The following is a 17,738-nucleotide window of genomic DNA, read 5'->3' on the forward strand; positions in this document are numbered from 1 at the left end:
TTTCTTTGGCTGCTTTCCCTCATCCATTTTCTGAGTTGCCCCAGAATTCTTGTGAGTGGCCCTGTTGGCAACCCACAAGTCAGCAGCCTTAGCTAGTTTCTTAGGATCTATCTCCTTTGAATCAGCCAAGTGCTGTCTAAGCTCGGGGGAGCATACATCAAACATAGACTCCAACATTACAAGATTCCTGAAACCTTAATAAGTGTTCACTTTGTAACCCTTAACCCAACCATCTAAGTTTTATAAACATTCACAAACCCAGGTATCCCAAGGGGTACCATCATGCTTTTTGAGGGTTCTAAGCCTCTTAAGATACTGGGAAGGGGTCTTCCCAAATCTAGCAATTAATGCTAGTTTCACACACTCATAATCCTTTTTATCCTCCTCCCCCAACTCCATTACAGCATCACTTGCAACAGGGGGAAGCCTAGAGAAAAGCCAGGGAATCAGCTGATCCCCTGAGATACCTTGAATCCCATGATTGTACTCAAACAGTGGTAACCAATCCAAAACATCAAGTTTAGTCTCATACATACCAATCATTTCCTTTGGCATACAGTCTCTTAGGGCTGGCAGACCTAGAAGACTCTGGGAGAGTGTTACACCTCGACCTTCGCCGCATCACACTCCCCGGGGTCTGCCCCGTGCCTCTTCAGTCTCCCGCGTTAACAAGGACAGTTGGGGAGCTCTATGTAAGGACAGAAAGAGGGACAAGAAAGTGGTTGCTCTTCATAAGGGGCTACGGCGCCGTCATGCACCTTTTTTCTCACGCTGGCAGCTGCCATGGAGAATAGCTGCAACAAACTACATTTCCCAGAAAACCTGTCATGGATTGTAGTTCCCGGCATTAATACGGGAGCCTCATTTTCGAATGTCACGCCACCTTGTTGTATTTAAACCACAGCGGTTTTCAGAACACTGCTTCTGTTTATAGTTACAACCGGCATTTTCTGAAGTGCTCCTTCTGTACCTTAATTCCAGAAGTCTCCTGTTTTTTCCGTGTACCGACCTTGCCTGCACACGGACTCCTACATCTTGATTCTACTTTGGTATTGTTTGCTGACCGTCTGTGTACCAGACCCATTGCCTGTCCCCTGGATTCCTGGATTGTGATTTGGTTGTGTTTGCTGACCGCCCATGTACCAGACCTTTTGCCTGCTCCTGGACTCCTGGATTGTGATTTTGCTACCGTTACTTCCTGTTTGAATACCATATCTCATTTGGCCACGGACTCTTGAAACCCTTCCTCAGAGTGCTTCCGTTCTTCTGGGGAATAACACTGGTAAGAACAATTTTTCATTTTGGAATCATGTCTTCATCGAACTGTTACCTCATCTTTGGATAACATTGCTTCATTTCTAAAGTGCATTTTGGAACGCTTTGCTGTGGTGCACCATCCCGAAACCAGTACGACCCTCGTTCCGTCCGGGGATAGCTACCCTACTAACCTTCCTTTTTTTTTGTTTTATACTTTCGTTGTTGCCCAGGATTCTTTACACTACTCTTACTTCCACCAGTGGTAAAGTATATTTCCTTGATTACCATCATTGGGCAGTTTCACGTTTAGCTAGTATCTAAAATCTCTTCTGCTTTATAGGTTGCTCCAGGTCCTTTTTTATGGCTTAAGGGGAACTCACTCAGGTACTATATTAAGGGTAATAGTCTTGGGGAAAGCCAGGGTTGAATCCGACAGAATATTCATCTCTTGTCTTTTCTTTACAGCTGGGTCCGTGGCGGTGTGTTCTCCCCGCTCTTTTGATTGATCGGTCCCCTTATCTGTATAGTTCAGCAGGTGATCATATCAGTTTAAAGAGTTCATTCCCTCACAGAGAGGAAGCTCAGGTGGAGGCTCCAACCCGAGCTCCTTCAAGCAACTCTCCAGCACAAGAGGACCGGTCTGTTTTACACACTCCCCATACCGGTGAGTAACAAAAACAGAAGCCATGGATGAAGTCGATCCTTTGACCACCTTGGTTCGCTTGGTGTCCGAACTTCGTTCTGACATGACAGCTGCACATGATGCTATCCATCATAGGATCGACACTTTATGGAGTTTTCCAACCCCCCAAACCCTTGGGGTGGATACTTCTGCTGCTACTGCATCTGGTTCCACAGTTCTTACGGCCTCTGCTTCTGGCTTTACGGCAAACCCGGTGCTTATGGCTACCCAGTTCCCGCTGGCCCCCCCAAAACGTTTCTCCGGTAACCCAAACAATATCGGACATTTATCAACCAGTGTAAATTAAATTTTCTGTGTCGGCCCACTGCTTTTCCTAATTCCACTACAAAGGCAGCCTTTGTCCTTTCCCATCTTGGAGGTACAGCAGCAGTTTGGGCTAATCCGTTACTTGAATCCAATAGCTATGTCCTTTACGACTGTGATGCACTCATCACTGCCATGAACAGAGTTTTTGACACCCGCTATAAATCTCAGGCTACTTGACCTGGAGTTTCTCAATTTGCGTCAAGGCTCGTCTTCTTTGTTTTCGTACCTTACCAAGTTCGACCAATTGGCAGCTGAAACAGATTGGCCTGAAGAGAAAAAATCAGCCATTTTTTATAAAGGGTTGTCGGAAGAATTAAAAGACATTTTGGCTACAGTACCAGTGGTTCCTACCACTTTTGGTGAATTGCTAGATCTGGTTTTGCAAATAGATGATAGAAGGTCCGAAAGAAAGAGGGAACGCAAGGCACCAGTCCCTGTTACTCCTCATGTGGACCAGTCTTCTCCTTCTACTTCTGTTCCAGAACCCATGCAAATCGGGGCAGTAAGAGGTCCTTTGACCCCTGCACAACGTGAATATCGCAGATCACATAATGTATGTATGTATTGCGGATCTGCTGAACACCAACTGAAGGACTGTCCTAAGAAACCTGTCAAAAAGTCGGGAAACGCCAGAACCCGGAGATAGACAGAGTCCCTACGCCGGGGGTACTTTCTTTGGACTCTCATTGTGCTGTTTCTGCTCCCGTTAGCCTTCCTGTGGTGTTTACCACCGAAGCTTATACCTTTCCTTCCTTGGCGATCATTGATTCTGGGGCCACCGGAAATTACATGGATTATGATTACGCCACACGTTATAATATTTTGATTGTGTCTAAAGCCCAACCCGAGGCTGTTCACGCTGTGGATGGCACATCTTTGATCTCTGGCCTGGTTACACAAAATACCTCCTTAGTTCGTATGCAAACAGAGGAAGGACATGCTGAGTCGATTTCCTTTGACCTAATTTAAGCCCCTCAATTCCAGGTCATTTTGGGCATCCCTTGGTTGCAACATCATAATCCAGCCATTGATTGGGCAAAGAAAACTGTTCAGTTTCCTTCGACTGAGTGCAATGAGAAATGTTTCCAAGACACTAGTGTGTTTCCTGAGTCTTCCTGTCAGGCTTTGGTTGCGTCCATGTCTGTAATTGGAGACATCACTAAGTCTCCTGAACCTGAAATCCCTCCTGAATACAAGTCTTTTTGAGACGTGTTCCACAAAGGAGGGGCAGACCAGTTGCCACCTCATAGGCCCTACGAATGCCCCATCGACCTATTGCCAGGTGCTAAGATTCCTGCTGGTAGGGTCTATTCTCTTACTGTACCAGAAGATAAGGTGTTGAAGGAATACATTGACAAGGCTTTGGCCATTGGGTTCATCAGACCTTCAAGTTCCCCTGCGGCCTCTCCTCTCTTTTTCGTCCCTAAGAAGGAGGGAGACCTCCGCCCCTGTATTGATTATAGGGCATTAAACGCGGTGACGGTAAAGAACCAATACCCCCTCCCGCTCATTTCAGTACTTTTAGACCAACTTGGTTCCTCTGTAATCTTTACTAAGCTTGATCTTAGGGGTGCATATAACCTCGTTTGAATTAGAGAAGGGGACAAGTGGAAGACCGCCTTCAAAACACGTTATGGATTGTATGAATATCTGGTTATGCCGTTTGGTCTGTGTAACGCCCCGGCCACTTTCCAGGCGTTTATGAATGACATTTTCCATGACTGTTTGGATCAGTTTGTGGTGGTATATTTGGACGATATCCTCATATATTCGTTCTACAAAGAGGAACACATGAAACACATGCAAATTGTCCTGCAACGGTTGAGAGAAAACCACCTATTTGTCAAGGCTGAAAAGTATGTTTTCAATTCCACTGAGGTGGAATTTCCTGGTTATGATCTGACCAGTCGGGGTATGCGAATGAGTAGCTCCAAGGTTAAAGCCATTTTAGATTGGCCCGTTCCTACATCGATTAAAGCCTTGCAATCATTTTTGGGGTTCTCGAACTTCTATAGGCGCTTCATCCGTTCCTTTTCCTCTATCTCTGCGCCGCTGACGGCATTGACCAGTTCTAAGAAATCCTATCAATGGAACCAGGAGGCACAGCGAGCTTTTGATGCCCTTAAGACAGCATTCACGTCTGCTCCAGTATTACAGCATCCTAATCCTTTACTCCCATTTTTGGTTGAGGCCGACGCTTCTGGGTCGGCTATCGGGGCAGTTCTTTCCCTTAAATGTCCAGATTCAGGAGAGGTCCATCCAGTCGGGTTCTTTTCAAGGAAATTGACACCTTATGAGTGCAACTATCCAATCACGGAACGAGAACTCTTAGACATAAAAGATGCTTTCTCCGAATGGCGGCATCATCTTTTGGGGGCTCGTCATCAGGTCACGGTCTTTTCAGATCATTGGAGTCTTCTGGCATTTAAATCAATGAAATGCCTTACTGCCCGACAGGCTCGTTGGCATCTTTTTATTCCCCAGTTTTATTTCACAATCACATATCGGCCGGCCCGATTGAATTCTTGCGCAGATGCTTTGTCACGCATTGCCCTTCATTCTAGCAGCGATGTATCTGACAAACCTCTTTTGTTACCTTGTAACGTTGTCTGTGCCTGCACCCCTCAACCTACTCTGCGGACCTTGATTTCAGATTGGGTCTCCACACATAAAGAAGAATGTGACACTCTTAATCTTGATGTGGTTCAAGGCCTGCCCTACATTCAGGGACGCTTGTTTGTGCCTCCAGGACAGGCACGCTTACATGCTCTGGCTTGGTCTCATGACTCTCTATTCGCGGCTCATCCTGGGCAACAAAAGACGCTGGAGGCCTTACACCGATGGTCTTGGTGGCCCACTATGTCAAGGGATGTGATTGACTATTTGGCATCCTGTTCAGTATGTTCTCAATGCAAAGGCTCCCGTTCTAAACCTGTGGGTCTGTTACGGCCTCTTCCTGTGCCCCACAAACCATGGTACATGGTTTCTATGGACTTTGTTGTGGACTTACCTCCTGTGAAAGGCTTTGATATCATATGGGTGGTCATTGACTACTTCACCAAGATGGCACTGTTCATTCCTTGTTCAGGTCTGCCTTCTGCTCCTGTCTTGGCTTCCCTTTTTCTTAGGAACGTTTTCCGATTCTTTGGGTTGCCTGCTATCATGATTTCGGACCGTGGCTCTCAGTTTACATCACGTTTCTGGAGGGCCTTGACTGCTTCCTTGGGTATTGACGACCGGTTCAGTTCTGCTTATCATCCTCAGATTGACGGACAAACCGAGAGGGTAAATGCCACCCTTGAGCAATTCCTTCGGTGCCTCTGCCTCCGCTTTCAAGCACCATGGTTGACGATGCTTCCCTCTGCAGAATTCGCTTATAATAATTCTATGCATACCGCCTTAGGGGTCTCACTGTTTTTTGCTCTATATGGTTGTCATCCACAGTCATTGCCACTAGATCCGACACTGCCCATCGACAACCCAGCGGCTCAGGACTGTGTGAGGGAACTGGTGACGATCCGTAGAACGGTTCGTTCACATCTGCTTCAAGCCCAAACAAGGGCAAAAAACAATGCTGATCGTCACAGAAAACCGGCACCTGACTATAAGGTGGGCATGAAAGTTTGGTTGTCCACCCGCAATTTGCGAATACCTGGCAAACGCTTCTTGTTGCCTAAATTCGTGGGTCCTTTTTCCATCACAGAGATTATAAATCTGGTGGCTGTACGCCTTTATTTACCTACCTCTTGGAAACAGCATCCTGTGTTTCATGTCTGTCTTTTGAAACCTTGTCCACCCTCTATTCGGCTGCCCGATCGCCCCCCTCCGGTTCAGGTGGACGGGGGTGATGAGTATGAAGTGGCAGAGATTCTGGACTTTCGTCTCCGCAGGGGGCGCCCTTTTATCTGGTTGATTGGAAAGGGTACGGTCCCGAAGACAGATCCTGGGAGCCATTGTGCAACATACATTCTCCAGCACTCTTACGCCATTTCCATGCTCGGAGGGGGTCTGCGCCGCCTTTGGGGGTGGATGCTGTTACACCTTGACCTTCGCCGCATCACACTCCCCGGGGTTCGCCCCGTGCCTCTTCAGTCTCCCGCGTTAACAAGGACAGTTGGGGAGCTCTATGTAAGGCCGAAAGAGGGACAAGAAAGTGGTTGCTCTTCATAAGGGGTTACGGCGCCGTCATGCACCTTTTTTCTCACGCTGGCAGCTGCCATGGAGAATAGCTGCAACAAACTACATTTCCCAGAAAACCTGTCATGGATTGTAGTTCCCGGCATTAATACGGGAGCCTCATTTTCGAATGTCACGCCTCCTTGTTGTATTTAAACCACAGCGGTTTTCAGAACGCTGCTTCTGTTTATAGTTACAACCGGCATTTTCTGAAGTGCTCCTTCTGTACCTTAATTCCGGAAGTCTCCTGTTTTTTCCGTGTACCGACCTTGCCTGCACACGGACTCCTACATCTTGATTCTACTTTGGTATTGTTTGCTGACCGTCTGTGTACCTGACCCATTGCTGTTTCCTGGATTCCTGGATTGTGATTTGGTTGTGTTTGCTGACTGCCCGTGTACCAGACCTTTTGCCTGCTCCTGGACTCCTGGATTGTGATTTTGCTACCGTTACTTCCTGTTTGAATACCATATCTCATTTGGCCGCAGACTTTTGAAAACTTCCTGTTTAAATACCATATCTCGTTTGGCCACGGACTCTTGAAACCCTTCCTCAGAGTGCTTCCGTTCTTCTGGGGAATAACACTGGTAAGAACAATTTTTCATTTTGGAATCCTGTCTTCATCGAGCTGTTACCTCATCTTTGGATAACATTGCTTCATTTCTAAAGTGAATTTTGGAACGCTTTGCTGTGGTGCACCATCCCGAAACCAGTGCGACTCTCGTTCCGTCCGGGGATAGCTACCCTACTAACCTTCCTTTTTTGTTTTGTTTTATATTTTCGTTGTTGCCCAGGATTCTTTACACTACTCTTACTTCCACCAGTGGTAAAGTATATTTCCTTGATTACCATCATTGGGCAGTTTCACATTTAGCTAGTATCTAAAATCTCTTTTGCTTTATAGGTTGATCCAGGTCCTTTTTTATGGCTTAAGGGGAACTCACTCAGGTACTCTATTAAGGGTAATAGTCTTGGGGAAAGCCAGGGTTGAATCCGACAGAATATTCATCTCTTGTCTTTTCTTTACAGCTGGGTCCGTGGCGGTGTGTTCTCCCCGCTCTTTTGATTGATCGGTCCCCTTGTCTGTATAGTTCAGCAGGTGGTCATATCAGTTTAAAGAGTTAATTCCCTCACAGAGAGGAGGCTCGGGTGGAGGCTCCAACCCGAGCTCCTTCAAGCAACTCTCCAGCACAAGAGGACCGGTCTGTTTTACACACTCCCCATACCGGTGAGTAACAGAGAGAAGCAGTTTCTACAGACAATTTCTTCATCTCCAGTTCATGATTCAGCTCCATTTCTCTGACCCTTAACTCTTGATGTTTCATGGCAGTTTGTGCATCAATACGTTTCACTTCCAATTCAAGTCTCATTTTCTCAAGTGCAATAAATTCCGGAGTAAGTGTAGGACCTGTGGGGTGGACAGAGGTTGTGCTTTCTGAGCAGGCAAAGGAGTTGTTGGGTTGCCTAACAAGGACTCATCTACTTCTTCCAAATCAACACTCTCAGAAATAGAAACATCAGTATCCACATTTGCTGGAGGGGTAGGCCCTTCTGACCCACTCTCCAGACTTTGTTTTCCTATTAACTTTGCAATCAATTCAGATTTCTTTCCTTTACCAGGGAGACTCCTTTCTCTACACATGGTTCTCAAAACCTCAGCAGTGTAGTTCAAGAGACTCTCTTCAGTGTAGCTTTCCATATTTTACATGATTTCTCAGTACAATAGAATTAGTGGTGTTAGCCTTGTGTTTAGTTGAACCCAAGCAATAGCAGCACTCTAAGTGTAATCACTCTACTTCCAAATCCTCACCGCTGTACACCAGTGTTATGCAGAATCCCGTGCAGTGCCCTTAGGGACCACTACACACAAATAAGACTACAGGTGGCAATACAAGTTTTACCTTTGGTACAAGGCTGTACTACTATGTTGAAGTGGTAGCAGAGCAGCCAAGAGTATATGAGCAGTAGAAGAGATTACACAAAGGGACCACAATTACTGTGACTCAAGCAAACATTGACTCAAGGTTTCAGGTAGAAAAATATAAGTACATTTATTTTTAAACCATTCGTTATCAACACAACACTTCTATTAAATTTAAAACCGCATGTTAAATACACTACAACTGACCAATTCACTTTATACGGTATGAATCAAGGTAAGTGCCCTGTGTTTAAGAGAACCGGTATTACGGAACAATACACGTTACTGTGAATACGATTGCAATCACTTTTTGACAGTACGGTCTACTAAATAAATGCGTATCCGCGGCAAGAAATGCTACCGGGGAAAAAACACACTTAGCACTTGAGATACCCATAGAGAGTTGGGGGCAGAAATCATAGGCAATATGTTACTTAGGCAAACAGAATCGAAGAACACTCATGGACAGAAATGCAAGAGTCAAGAGGCCGGAGCCAGTGTCAAGTGGAACCGGGTTCCTGTGTCGAGGATCACACGTCGGATAGTTCGCGATTCGAAGTTGCCCAGAGTAGTTTAGATATTGTCAAATTTTCGGAAGCAAAAGTTATAAGAAGGAGGGAAAAATAAGGGCAAGCCTTATAAGCGAAGAATAGGGATTTCACCCAAGATTCCTCAAGCAGGACACAGTACCTTTTGAAGCTGGTGCCACAGCAGTTGTTCCTGGTAGCTTCCTGTAGACCCACGATTCCTGGCTTCGGCACGAAGAAGGACGATGAAGGGGGTCTACACCACAAAGGGATGAGGCCGGCAGCAGCGACGATGAATAAAAGGTGCGCTCCTTAAAAACAGGAGAGGCTCTTCAGGTGGCTATCCGGACCACTACAGCAGTGTGCAGCGATTTCGACCACGAAGGGGACCTCTGGCTGAAGAAGATGAGCTGGTTATCCCCACCAGGCTCAAGGGAAGAAGACTCCGGACTGGATCTCCTCTTAGTCGTTGAAGGGTAGATAGCTCAGGACTGCAGCAGGGCTTCACTGGGATGGGACAGTTGCAGCAGTCGACCTCTCCTCTGCTTCTCTTCGGTTCCTTGTAGTTCCAGTGGCGACTCTCTGACTTCCAGCCCAAGAGACCTGCCTTTTATGCGAAAATCCCCCATTCACACAGCCTGGCTGTCAATCACACAGCAGGGGGGTTGTCCAGCCCGGACAACCACCTCAGCCAATCATGAAAAAGTGTGACTTGGGTTTCCTAGGATACCCTGTGCAGGGGGTGACTACACCCCTCCCTCACATTCAGCCCACCTTGCCACCCAGGCGCCTTGAGGAGGGCTTCTTGCCCGCCAAAAGACAGTGAACAAAGAAGGCAAACCTGGTTTGCCGCGCAAAGTAAAACACAAGAAGGAGTTTAACAAATAGAAATAGCGGATAAACCGTACCGGAGCCAAAAGAAAAAGCATTTGGTCAAGCGGGTTTAATTTAGAGGCTAACACAATAGCCTACAATATTACCACGTTTATATAAGATAACCACGGTAGCAAATTAGGGTAGATACCAATGCCACCAGCCATGTCTAAATTTTAAAAGAGCAAAACAATGCTCTAGGAGGTACAGATAAAAAGGGCTAAGGAGTAACCCTTTCCAGCACTCCATGTAAGATTGTGTGTACTGGATCTGTGGTTAATTTGACTAAGTAAAGTTAATGGTAACTTTACCCTTTTCTGGGGGACGGTAATCAGCCTCAGAAATGGAGTCGGTGGGAAGTCTGAACGACAACCCTGTGTCACTGCACGGAAGGTGCTGTGTGACACACAAAAGAAGGGGGCTACTGAAGTAGTGTACTCCAGAGTCCTCAATCACAAAAACAGGTAAAAACACATAGCAAAACACAAGTAAGAGTGGGGGAAAAGCTCACACTCTTACCAAGTGGAAAGAAATAACTCCAGAGATCCAGCAAAGCTGCTGAGGGACTCACTAGGTAAGGGAAATTAGCCATGAAATGAGAATTATCCCTAACAATCCCCCTCCATTTGCCTGTACTTGGCGTCCAAGCGTCGATTGACCGGCTGGACAGAGTGGAGCTTGAGCAACCCCTTTTTGGCCAGGGCGACATTGTCCTTCTGCATTGGGAACCCTGTTCTAGCCGCAGGGCATATCGTGAGGACCTCGGGAAGCACTCCTTCTGATGGTTGCTCAACTTCGGGATGAGGAAGGCCCAAGTACTCTGCCAGCCCTGCAAGACGTTAGTGGAAGGCCTTGGATGACGACAGTGTGTCGGGGTCCTTTTCCTCGTCCGTATCCCAGTGGGGGCCCTGGTGGAGGGGTGCTGGGAACCAGAGGCTGGGGTGTGGAGACAGGAGCCGGAGGCTGCGGCAGAGGCTGGTACGGAACCACCTACACTATCGGTTGGGGAGCAGGAGCTGCACTGGGGCCTGCGGCGCCTGCACTGGGGCCTGCGTCGTCTGGTCCATTGGCGGGAGCACATCCCTGATGGCATCCCTGAGGATGACCCCCATCCGAGGAGATTTCATGAGCCTGAGGAACCTCTCGAAGACCCTATCCTTGCTGGCCGGAGGGGTGGTTGGTGAGATTGACGGGGTAGAGGTAGGCTGCTGGAGCCGTTGCGTGCCCTGCGCATACGGACGCAGCGGGAACCTACCCTGCGCAAATGAAGGATAGGCTGTAGGCCACGTACCTGGGTAACACCAGTCCAACCTTGACCCTTGACACTCGTTCCTCCACCTGCTCCCTTCCTTGGTACGGTATCGGACAGGTGCCCATAATGTCTGGCACGGCGGCCATCTTGTCGAGCTGCCTTCCACGTGCCTGTGTCGTGTTGCTTGGCTTACTGGGCCCAGCCTCTTCCAGGACTCTTGAGTGTGGACCATGAGGCTTACCCTGCACCTCAGATCGAGACCTGGTAGGTGTATCGCCCTCGGCGTAGTTGCCGGTAGTGCCGCGTATAGGCGCCCCCTCAGACATGTTGCCGGTACTAGGGCATGGCCCCTCGAGTGAAGACCCGGTAAAAAAACCTTCTGGTCCATCAGCACTGTCACCGGGAGGATCAACTGACCCCTCGATTTGTCGGCCGGTAGCTGGATTAGCCTCGGTACTTGTGCTGGTATGACAACCTGAGAGGTTCCGCCCGTGGGGGCGAGTGCTTGGAAAGGAGTCTCCCTTGTGGGGTGCGCTGGAAAAGAGTGGCCCTACCTTTGGCCTGGATCGATTTTTGACAAAGTCCTTCAGGTCCTCTGGAGGCGACCTCTGGAAGAGCTCCCACGACCTGTCTAGTCTGTTCTTCAGAGACCTCGAAGAGAGTGTGTTGCACGCGGTACAAGCTTGCCAGCTGTGTGCGGGGACAAGGCAACGGAGGCAGAGGGCGTGGGGGTCTGAAGTCGGAAAGAGTCCTTCACAGGGTGGACACCTGCTGAACCCTGTTGAAGTCGTCAGGCACTGGGGAGTATCCGTGTGTGGAATTACATGGCCGAAGGCAAACCCCGGAGCCCTAGTGAATTCGTCCCGTTCCCATCGACGCAGAAAAGGGGACTGGGGTGTGGCCCCGGAGAGCAGAGGCAGCGCATGATCCTAGGGCTGCACCCCTGCCCGCCTCTAAATTTAAAGGGGAAGAAGGTTTTTTTCTGGTGAAAAAGGTCCCGTCTCCCATCCCTAGGAAGGGACACCCCTGCAGTATGGAAGAAAGGGGACGGGACATAAGAATACCTGGCAATAGATATCTAATCAATACAGGGGTCAATGAAGCAAATTCCAGTGGATAACCTTTAAAACAAACGTTACTCTTAATACACGTGTGCTAGGCCCAAAGGGCCATTAATTTATTAACATTTATTAATTTCAATTTTTATAAAGAGCCACACGCCCGTGGGCCTCAGCGCGCTCAAAGAGACAAAGACAGACAACAAACATATAGGGGATCTCAGGGTGTCAGCAGGGTGGGGTGGGCAGACTAGGTTCAGTCGGGATTCTGGTTGAAAAGAAGCGTTTTAATTTCTTTTTTTAAAAGAGCCATAAAAGATGTATTTTGCTTTACATGAATGCCCTGAATGAAGTTTGAGGTCACTCAAACCAGCCGGGGAAAAACTCAAGAGTGTTTAAAGACTTTCTTGAAAGGCTGTGAGAACTATCAACCTCCAGTGAATTTATTTGAAAACAAAGGTTAAAACGTATACACGTGGTAACCCAGAAAGAACCAATATAAGGTAAACTGAAAAGGATTAATTTCAACTTACCAGTCTCCGAATATCTCTTTCAGATTCACGTTTTATTCTATTAACTTCCTCCTGATGCGACTGGTAGGCAGAGCGTAGGTCAGCAGCCTTCGTCTTATCAGAGTGCATTATATTATTCAGCGACTCTTCCACCTGCTTTTTACTAGTCTTCAACTCTAATATTTCTTGTTGCATCTTGATACGCTCCCCATCAAAGGCTTTGCGGGCCTCTTCTCTGGCTTCATTTAACAAGACCGTTTTCACTTTGTCTGCTGCACCATCCCGAAGTACATTCAACATTGATTGGATTCTCTGAATTTCACAGTCCTTAATTTTTACCATGCGAGCCACTTCTAGCTCATGCTGACGTATTAATACCTCTCTCAAAGCTTGAAGTTCCTTCATTTTCTCTTCGTGCAGTTTGGCTTTTAGCTCTGAAATGTATGCAGTGTGTTTGTGCTGGTCCAGCTCCCTTTCTTGCTTAACTTCTTGGAGCTTTTCCCTCAGCTTACCAACCTAAAACATAAAATAGGTCAATTTAACACAAGCACAATCACAACAAACAACCGTTGTAAGTAGGTTTTCTTTGAACTTGCTTAGAAGCATGCGTTATGCTATGTAGTCATCGAAAATAAAAGCAAGAAGGTACATATTCTTCACATTTATATTTCCACAGAGTACATGAAACAATTATACAGATTTTGAGGCATACATCATTTCTCTTTTGGTAAATCTTTTGCTTCACGTAATTTTCCAATGCTACATTGAATGTGTACCTTACGCCCTAGCGGCCCATTCTGAATATAATAATTTTGCTAGCAAGTTTTAAGATTAAGACATGAAAATAACTACATTTTCCAGAATCTCATGGGAAGTCAATTAATCCCATCATATACATTTATTTATACATGCACACAAGCAATCACACCCCCATACGGTTTTTCTCATTCATTCAATGCTTGAGAGAAGCTATATGGGGCTTGACTGCTTTTGTGCATGTATATATGTGTGTATCTACGTTAGTGAAGTGTTCTGGTGGGTGTCGTGTGAATGATTGAGAGAGTCTGTATAGATGTGTGACTGTGTGTGTGTGAAGGACAATACCATGATAAGAAAACATGTTCTTGCTGGCTACATGCAGTGTCAACAAGAACATGTTTTCCTACTATGGCATGGCATTTTTTATTGGGTGTTATTGAGTGGTTAAGCTGGCAAACATTGGTGCCGCCAGTCTAGCTATTAATTTCTTCTGTGGCATTTTAGTGGGCATTAATGGTTAAGCAAGCATTGTAAGTGTCATCACATGCCTACACTGGCTTACTTTGTTGAAGCCAATTTTATTTTTTATTTAGGCATGGCATTTCTAATGGCAAGCCTACAGGAGAATGTTCTTACAGGGGGATACGGACATTATGTGCAAAGCGATATTGGCAATATGCACAAAGCAAACATGAATATGTTCTTATATGGGAATACTGACATATATTGGTGCAACGTGCATGGAAATGTATTGGCACAGCCAGTGTTTGTTTGTTTGTTTATTGCTTTTGTAGGGCGCTCCGAACCCTTGGCTAACTGGGCGACAAGAGTGTGAAAATGTGTTTTATAATTGCCATACTATGTGGGAGAAGGCATAATGAAAATACTTTGGGAAATGCTCCCATGCACTATTGGTGACTTGCATCTATTCGAATTTTCCATGAGGCGCCCCAGAACAGTGACTGCAAGCTGTCTGTTTTTTAACCTACTTTGTCACAAAGTGTGCTGTATAATGCACTATTTGAACGCATTATTCAAAAAATGTTCTCGGGGGTGAATACACCTCCACACTCCCACCTCCCTGAACACTTCTTGTTTGATTCGGGCTCCCTCGCTGCACTCGGCCGCTCATGCAGATTTGTGGGAAATATTTCTGGCCCTTCAATCAAAAAATTGACTAGCCATCACTGCTTCTCAGGGCGAAATGCTGTTTGGTGATGATAAGGAAGGTTTTTATTGTCATTGAAGAAAGAAGTAGTGAAATTACAGCTCTTTGAAATAGTTTGGTTGGAAAGGGGAGCTGCAAGACAGGCTGAACATTTTCTGGATCTGTTGACGGACAGAGACGAACAAGTTACTCTCTTACCTGGTAACGTTCTTTCGATGGGATGGTCCGATGTTAGGGAGAATTCTCTGGTAAGGCTAATTTCCCAAACCTAGTGAGTCCCCCAGCAGCTTTGCTGGATTTTTTGGGGTTTATTTTTTTCTCCTGCTAAGAGTGAGACTCTTTTTCTCCCACTCTTAGACATGATTTGAGATATCCTTTGACTTTGTAATGTGTTTTATGGGCTATGGGGTCTTTTACTCCATAGGGCTTCATGTGATTTTGGTATGTGTGTTACACAGCACCCTCCGTGCAGTAACACAAGGGCGTCATTGTGACCCCCAAACATAGACTCCGTACCCTGGGACTGTCTCCCAGGGCATGTAAAGTCACCAATGGCTTTACTAGTCCTAAATTGTGAACAGAACCAGTACAAAACATCATATTGTGGGCGTACTGGTAGGGGCAATTCGATTGCCCCTGGGTCTGTTGTTGGAGGGGGCACTGTCCAGTCTCCAATGAACGAGTTTTGGCTAGTGGCAGTGGATTCTACTTTTTATATTCAACCGCGAATATATTCCTATGGGATTTTTCCATTGTTCGAGGCTAATACTTTTTAACATAGCCTCAAACATACCGCCGGTTTATTTATTTAATATTAATTCACCCGTTGGTATTTTTTGCTAGAACTAGGTTCCAAAATGGCATTTGTGTTAGCTTCTGACTCCAACCCGAAGTTGAGCCCTTTGTTCCACTTTTTGTGGGCTTCTGCACAGAAGCCCTCCAAAGTGGTGCCACTCTGTCTGGGTATCACAGGGGGTGTGGGAGGGGGTTTAGGCACCCTGGACTGAGTTGCCTCGGCAACTCATGTCGCACTCTTGTGTGATTGGCCCAGTGGTGAGCCGCCCGGCTCACCACTTAGCATGTTTGAGTGACAGCTAGGACTGATGAATGTGGGTTTTCTGCATAAAAGCAGGGCTTTGGGGACTGGGACTTCAGACGTCGCCACAGGACCAAAGAATCCGAAGAGGGAGAAGCTGGGCCGACCGGCAACGACGACACCACCGGTGGAGCCCTGCTGAACCGACACACCACTTCTTCCAACGACAGAGGAGATCTTCATCCCGAAGAGTCTTTTTCCTTTGACTGGTGGGGATAACCAGTTTGCCCGCCTTTTCGCCTTTCCGGATCATCTTGTGGCCGCCTTGCATGTGCCAAGCACCCCGGAAACCAGGATACCACGTTTTACCACTACCGCGAATAAAAGGGTAGTACCTTTTTTTTACTGGAGAACTCCGCGGCTGGTCTCTTCCCTGGCAGTGCAACGACCTTCAGCTTTCCTCCACGTCGAGATCTTCTCTTCCTCTGGACGACGCCGCGACTTGCATCCACTGCCAGGAACAACTGCCCCCGCTGGAGGATTCTCTCCACTTTCAAGGTACTGTGTCCGCCTGGCCTCCCTCGCAACCGTCTGTGTGTGGTGTCTCGTAAATCCTCAACTTACCACTTGGGTTGGCCCTAGGCCGGCTAACTGAACTTTTCTAAGCTGACCTGATTCCTTTTTAAACTCTCTGCAAGACTCTCCAAGCCTTTTAAAATGTGTGATCTTGGGCGTTGGTGTCCTACTCTCTCCAAGAGGGAGCCGGGCCTCTGAACTTTTGGCTAACCAGTAGACTTTGACTCTCCTGCCTTGCTGAGTGCTTCTAAAGTATTGTGTTGTGTGCTGTTCCTGATTTCTGCCTTTTCCCTCCCCTTTTCTTAATTTATTGGAGTGCCATCTTTAGTTAAGTGCTCACCTCTGTCTGGAAATAAGTGGTGTTAACTAAGACTTGTCTAATAAGGAATAAGGGATGTATATATATTAGTAGTGACTGTGTTTTTGAACTTGCTTACATAATAGTGCTAGAGTGTTTCTAAGTGTGTCTTTAAATAAATAATTATATACTGGATACCAAAGCTCTGGTCAGTGTTTGCTTGTGCTACTGTATTTTGGTACCTATCTTGTATACTCTACATACTGTCTAACTCTTCTTGAGAGAAGTCTGGCTGCTCATCCACAGCTACCAGGTAAATCTGGGTGGTACAGACTGCTACCAATTGGGTTTACTGCCAACACCTGTAGTCGTAAGCCTTTTGCAGTGGTCCCTAAGGGAACTGCACAGGTTTCTGCCTAACATCCGACGACGTATTCCATATCTATGACAGTAATCACCACAGCGGAGCTGCTTCGGAAAATCTTTTGGCGTCTGCGTCCTGCGTCGATGACGTCGATATGCTGTCCTCGAGGGCCTCCGTCGAGCCGACGTCACCGGATGTTATAAGTGGAACGCACAACGCCCATAGCCTCAGTTGTAGTTCTTTCCCCAGAACGTGTGGCACCAATCTTCTGCCAGTAGGACCATAGAAAGCCTTGCAGAAACGTAAGCTGCAATCGCATAAGAAATTCTGTAGCGGGGAAGGCAGGGAGGGAGCGATATGGAATACGTTGTCGGACCATCCCATCGAAAGAACGTTACCAGGTAAGAGAGTAACTTGTTCTTCGAGGGGATTGGGTCCTCCGACGTATTCCATATCTATGACAGACTCCCAAAGCAGTACCAACGTAAGGAGGTGGGAAAAGAATTTAGAATATACAAATTTAGAATGCCCAATCAAATTGCAGAGTAAAGGGCCGCCTTGCCAAAGGCCATATCCTGCCCATGGATAGAATCTAGGGAGTAGTGACATACAAAAGTATTGACCGAAGCCCAAGTGGCTCCATCACAGATGTTACGAATAGGAACACCCCTCTGCAGGGCAGTAGAGGCAGCCATACCCCTAGTCGAATGAGCCCGTAAGCCTACAGGAGGGTCCTTACCTGCCAGGCGGTACCATTCATCCATCTAGACAAAGTCTGCTTAGTCACAGCTTGTCCCAAACGCCTTCCAGTGTAACCAATAAAGAGCTGATCGTCCACTCTGACCCGGGACATGCGTGAAATGTAGAAACTTAAAGCTCTCTTAGGATCTAACCTATGGAGCCTCTCCTCGTCCTTACCAGGATGCGGAGGAGGATAAAATGCCGGAAGAAC

At 46.9% G+C, this 17,738-nt stretch overlaps 1 protein-coding gene across 2 annotated transcripts in view; it reads right to left on the reverse strand.

Annotated features, from left to right (window-relative positions):
• The window catches only part of JAKMIP1 (janus kinase and microtubule interacting protein 1), a 3,487,328-nt gene that overhangs the window by 2,440,193 nt on the left and 1,029,397 nt on the right, over positions 1-17,738 (reverse strand). For both annotated transcript variants that reach the window (XM_069631978.1, XM_069631979.1), the window contains exon 6: positions 12,607-13,101. In XM_069631978.1, the coding sequence (XP_069488079.1) occupies positions 12,607-13,101 (495 nt within the window). The remainder of the gene's footprint in view (positions 1-12,606; positions 13,102-17,738) is intronic.

The sequence above is a fragment of the Ambystoma mexicanum genome, chromosome 6q (assembly GCF_040938575.1).
Source record: "Ambystoma mexicanum isolate Mex_15411 chromosome 6q, UKY_AmexF1_1, whole genome shotgun sequence".
Lineage (NCBI taxonomy): Eukaryota > Metazoa > Chordata > Amphibia > Caudata > Ambystomatidae > Ambystoma > Ambystoma mexicanum.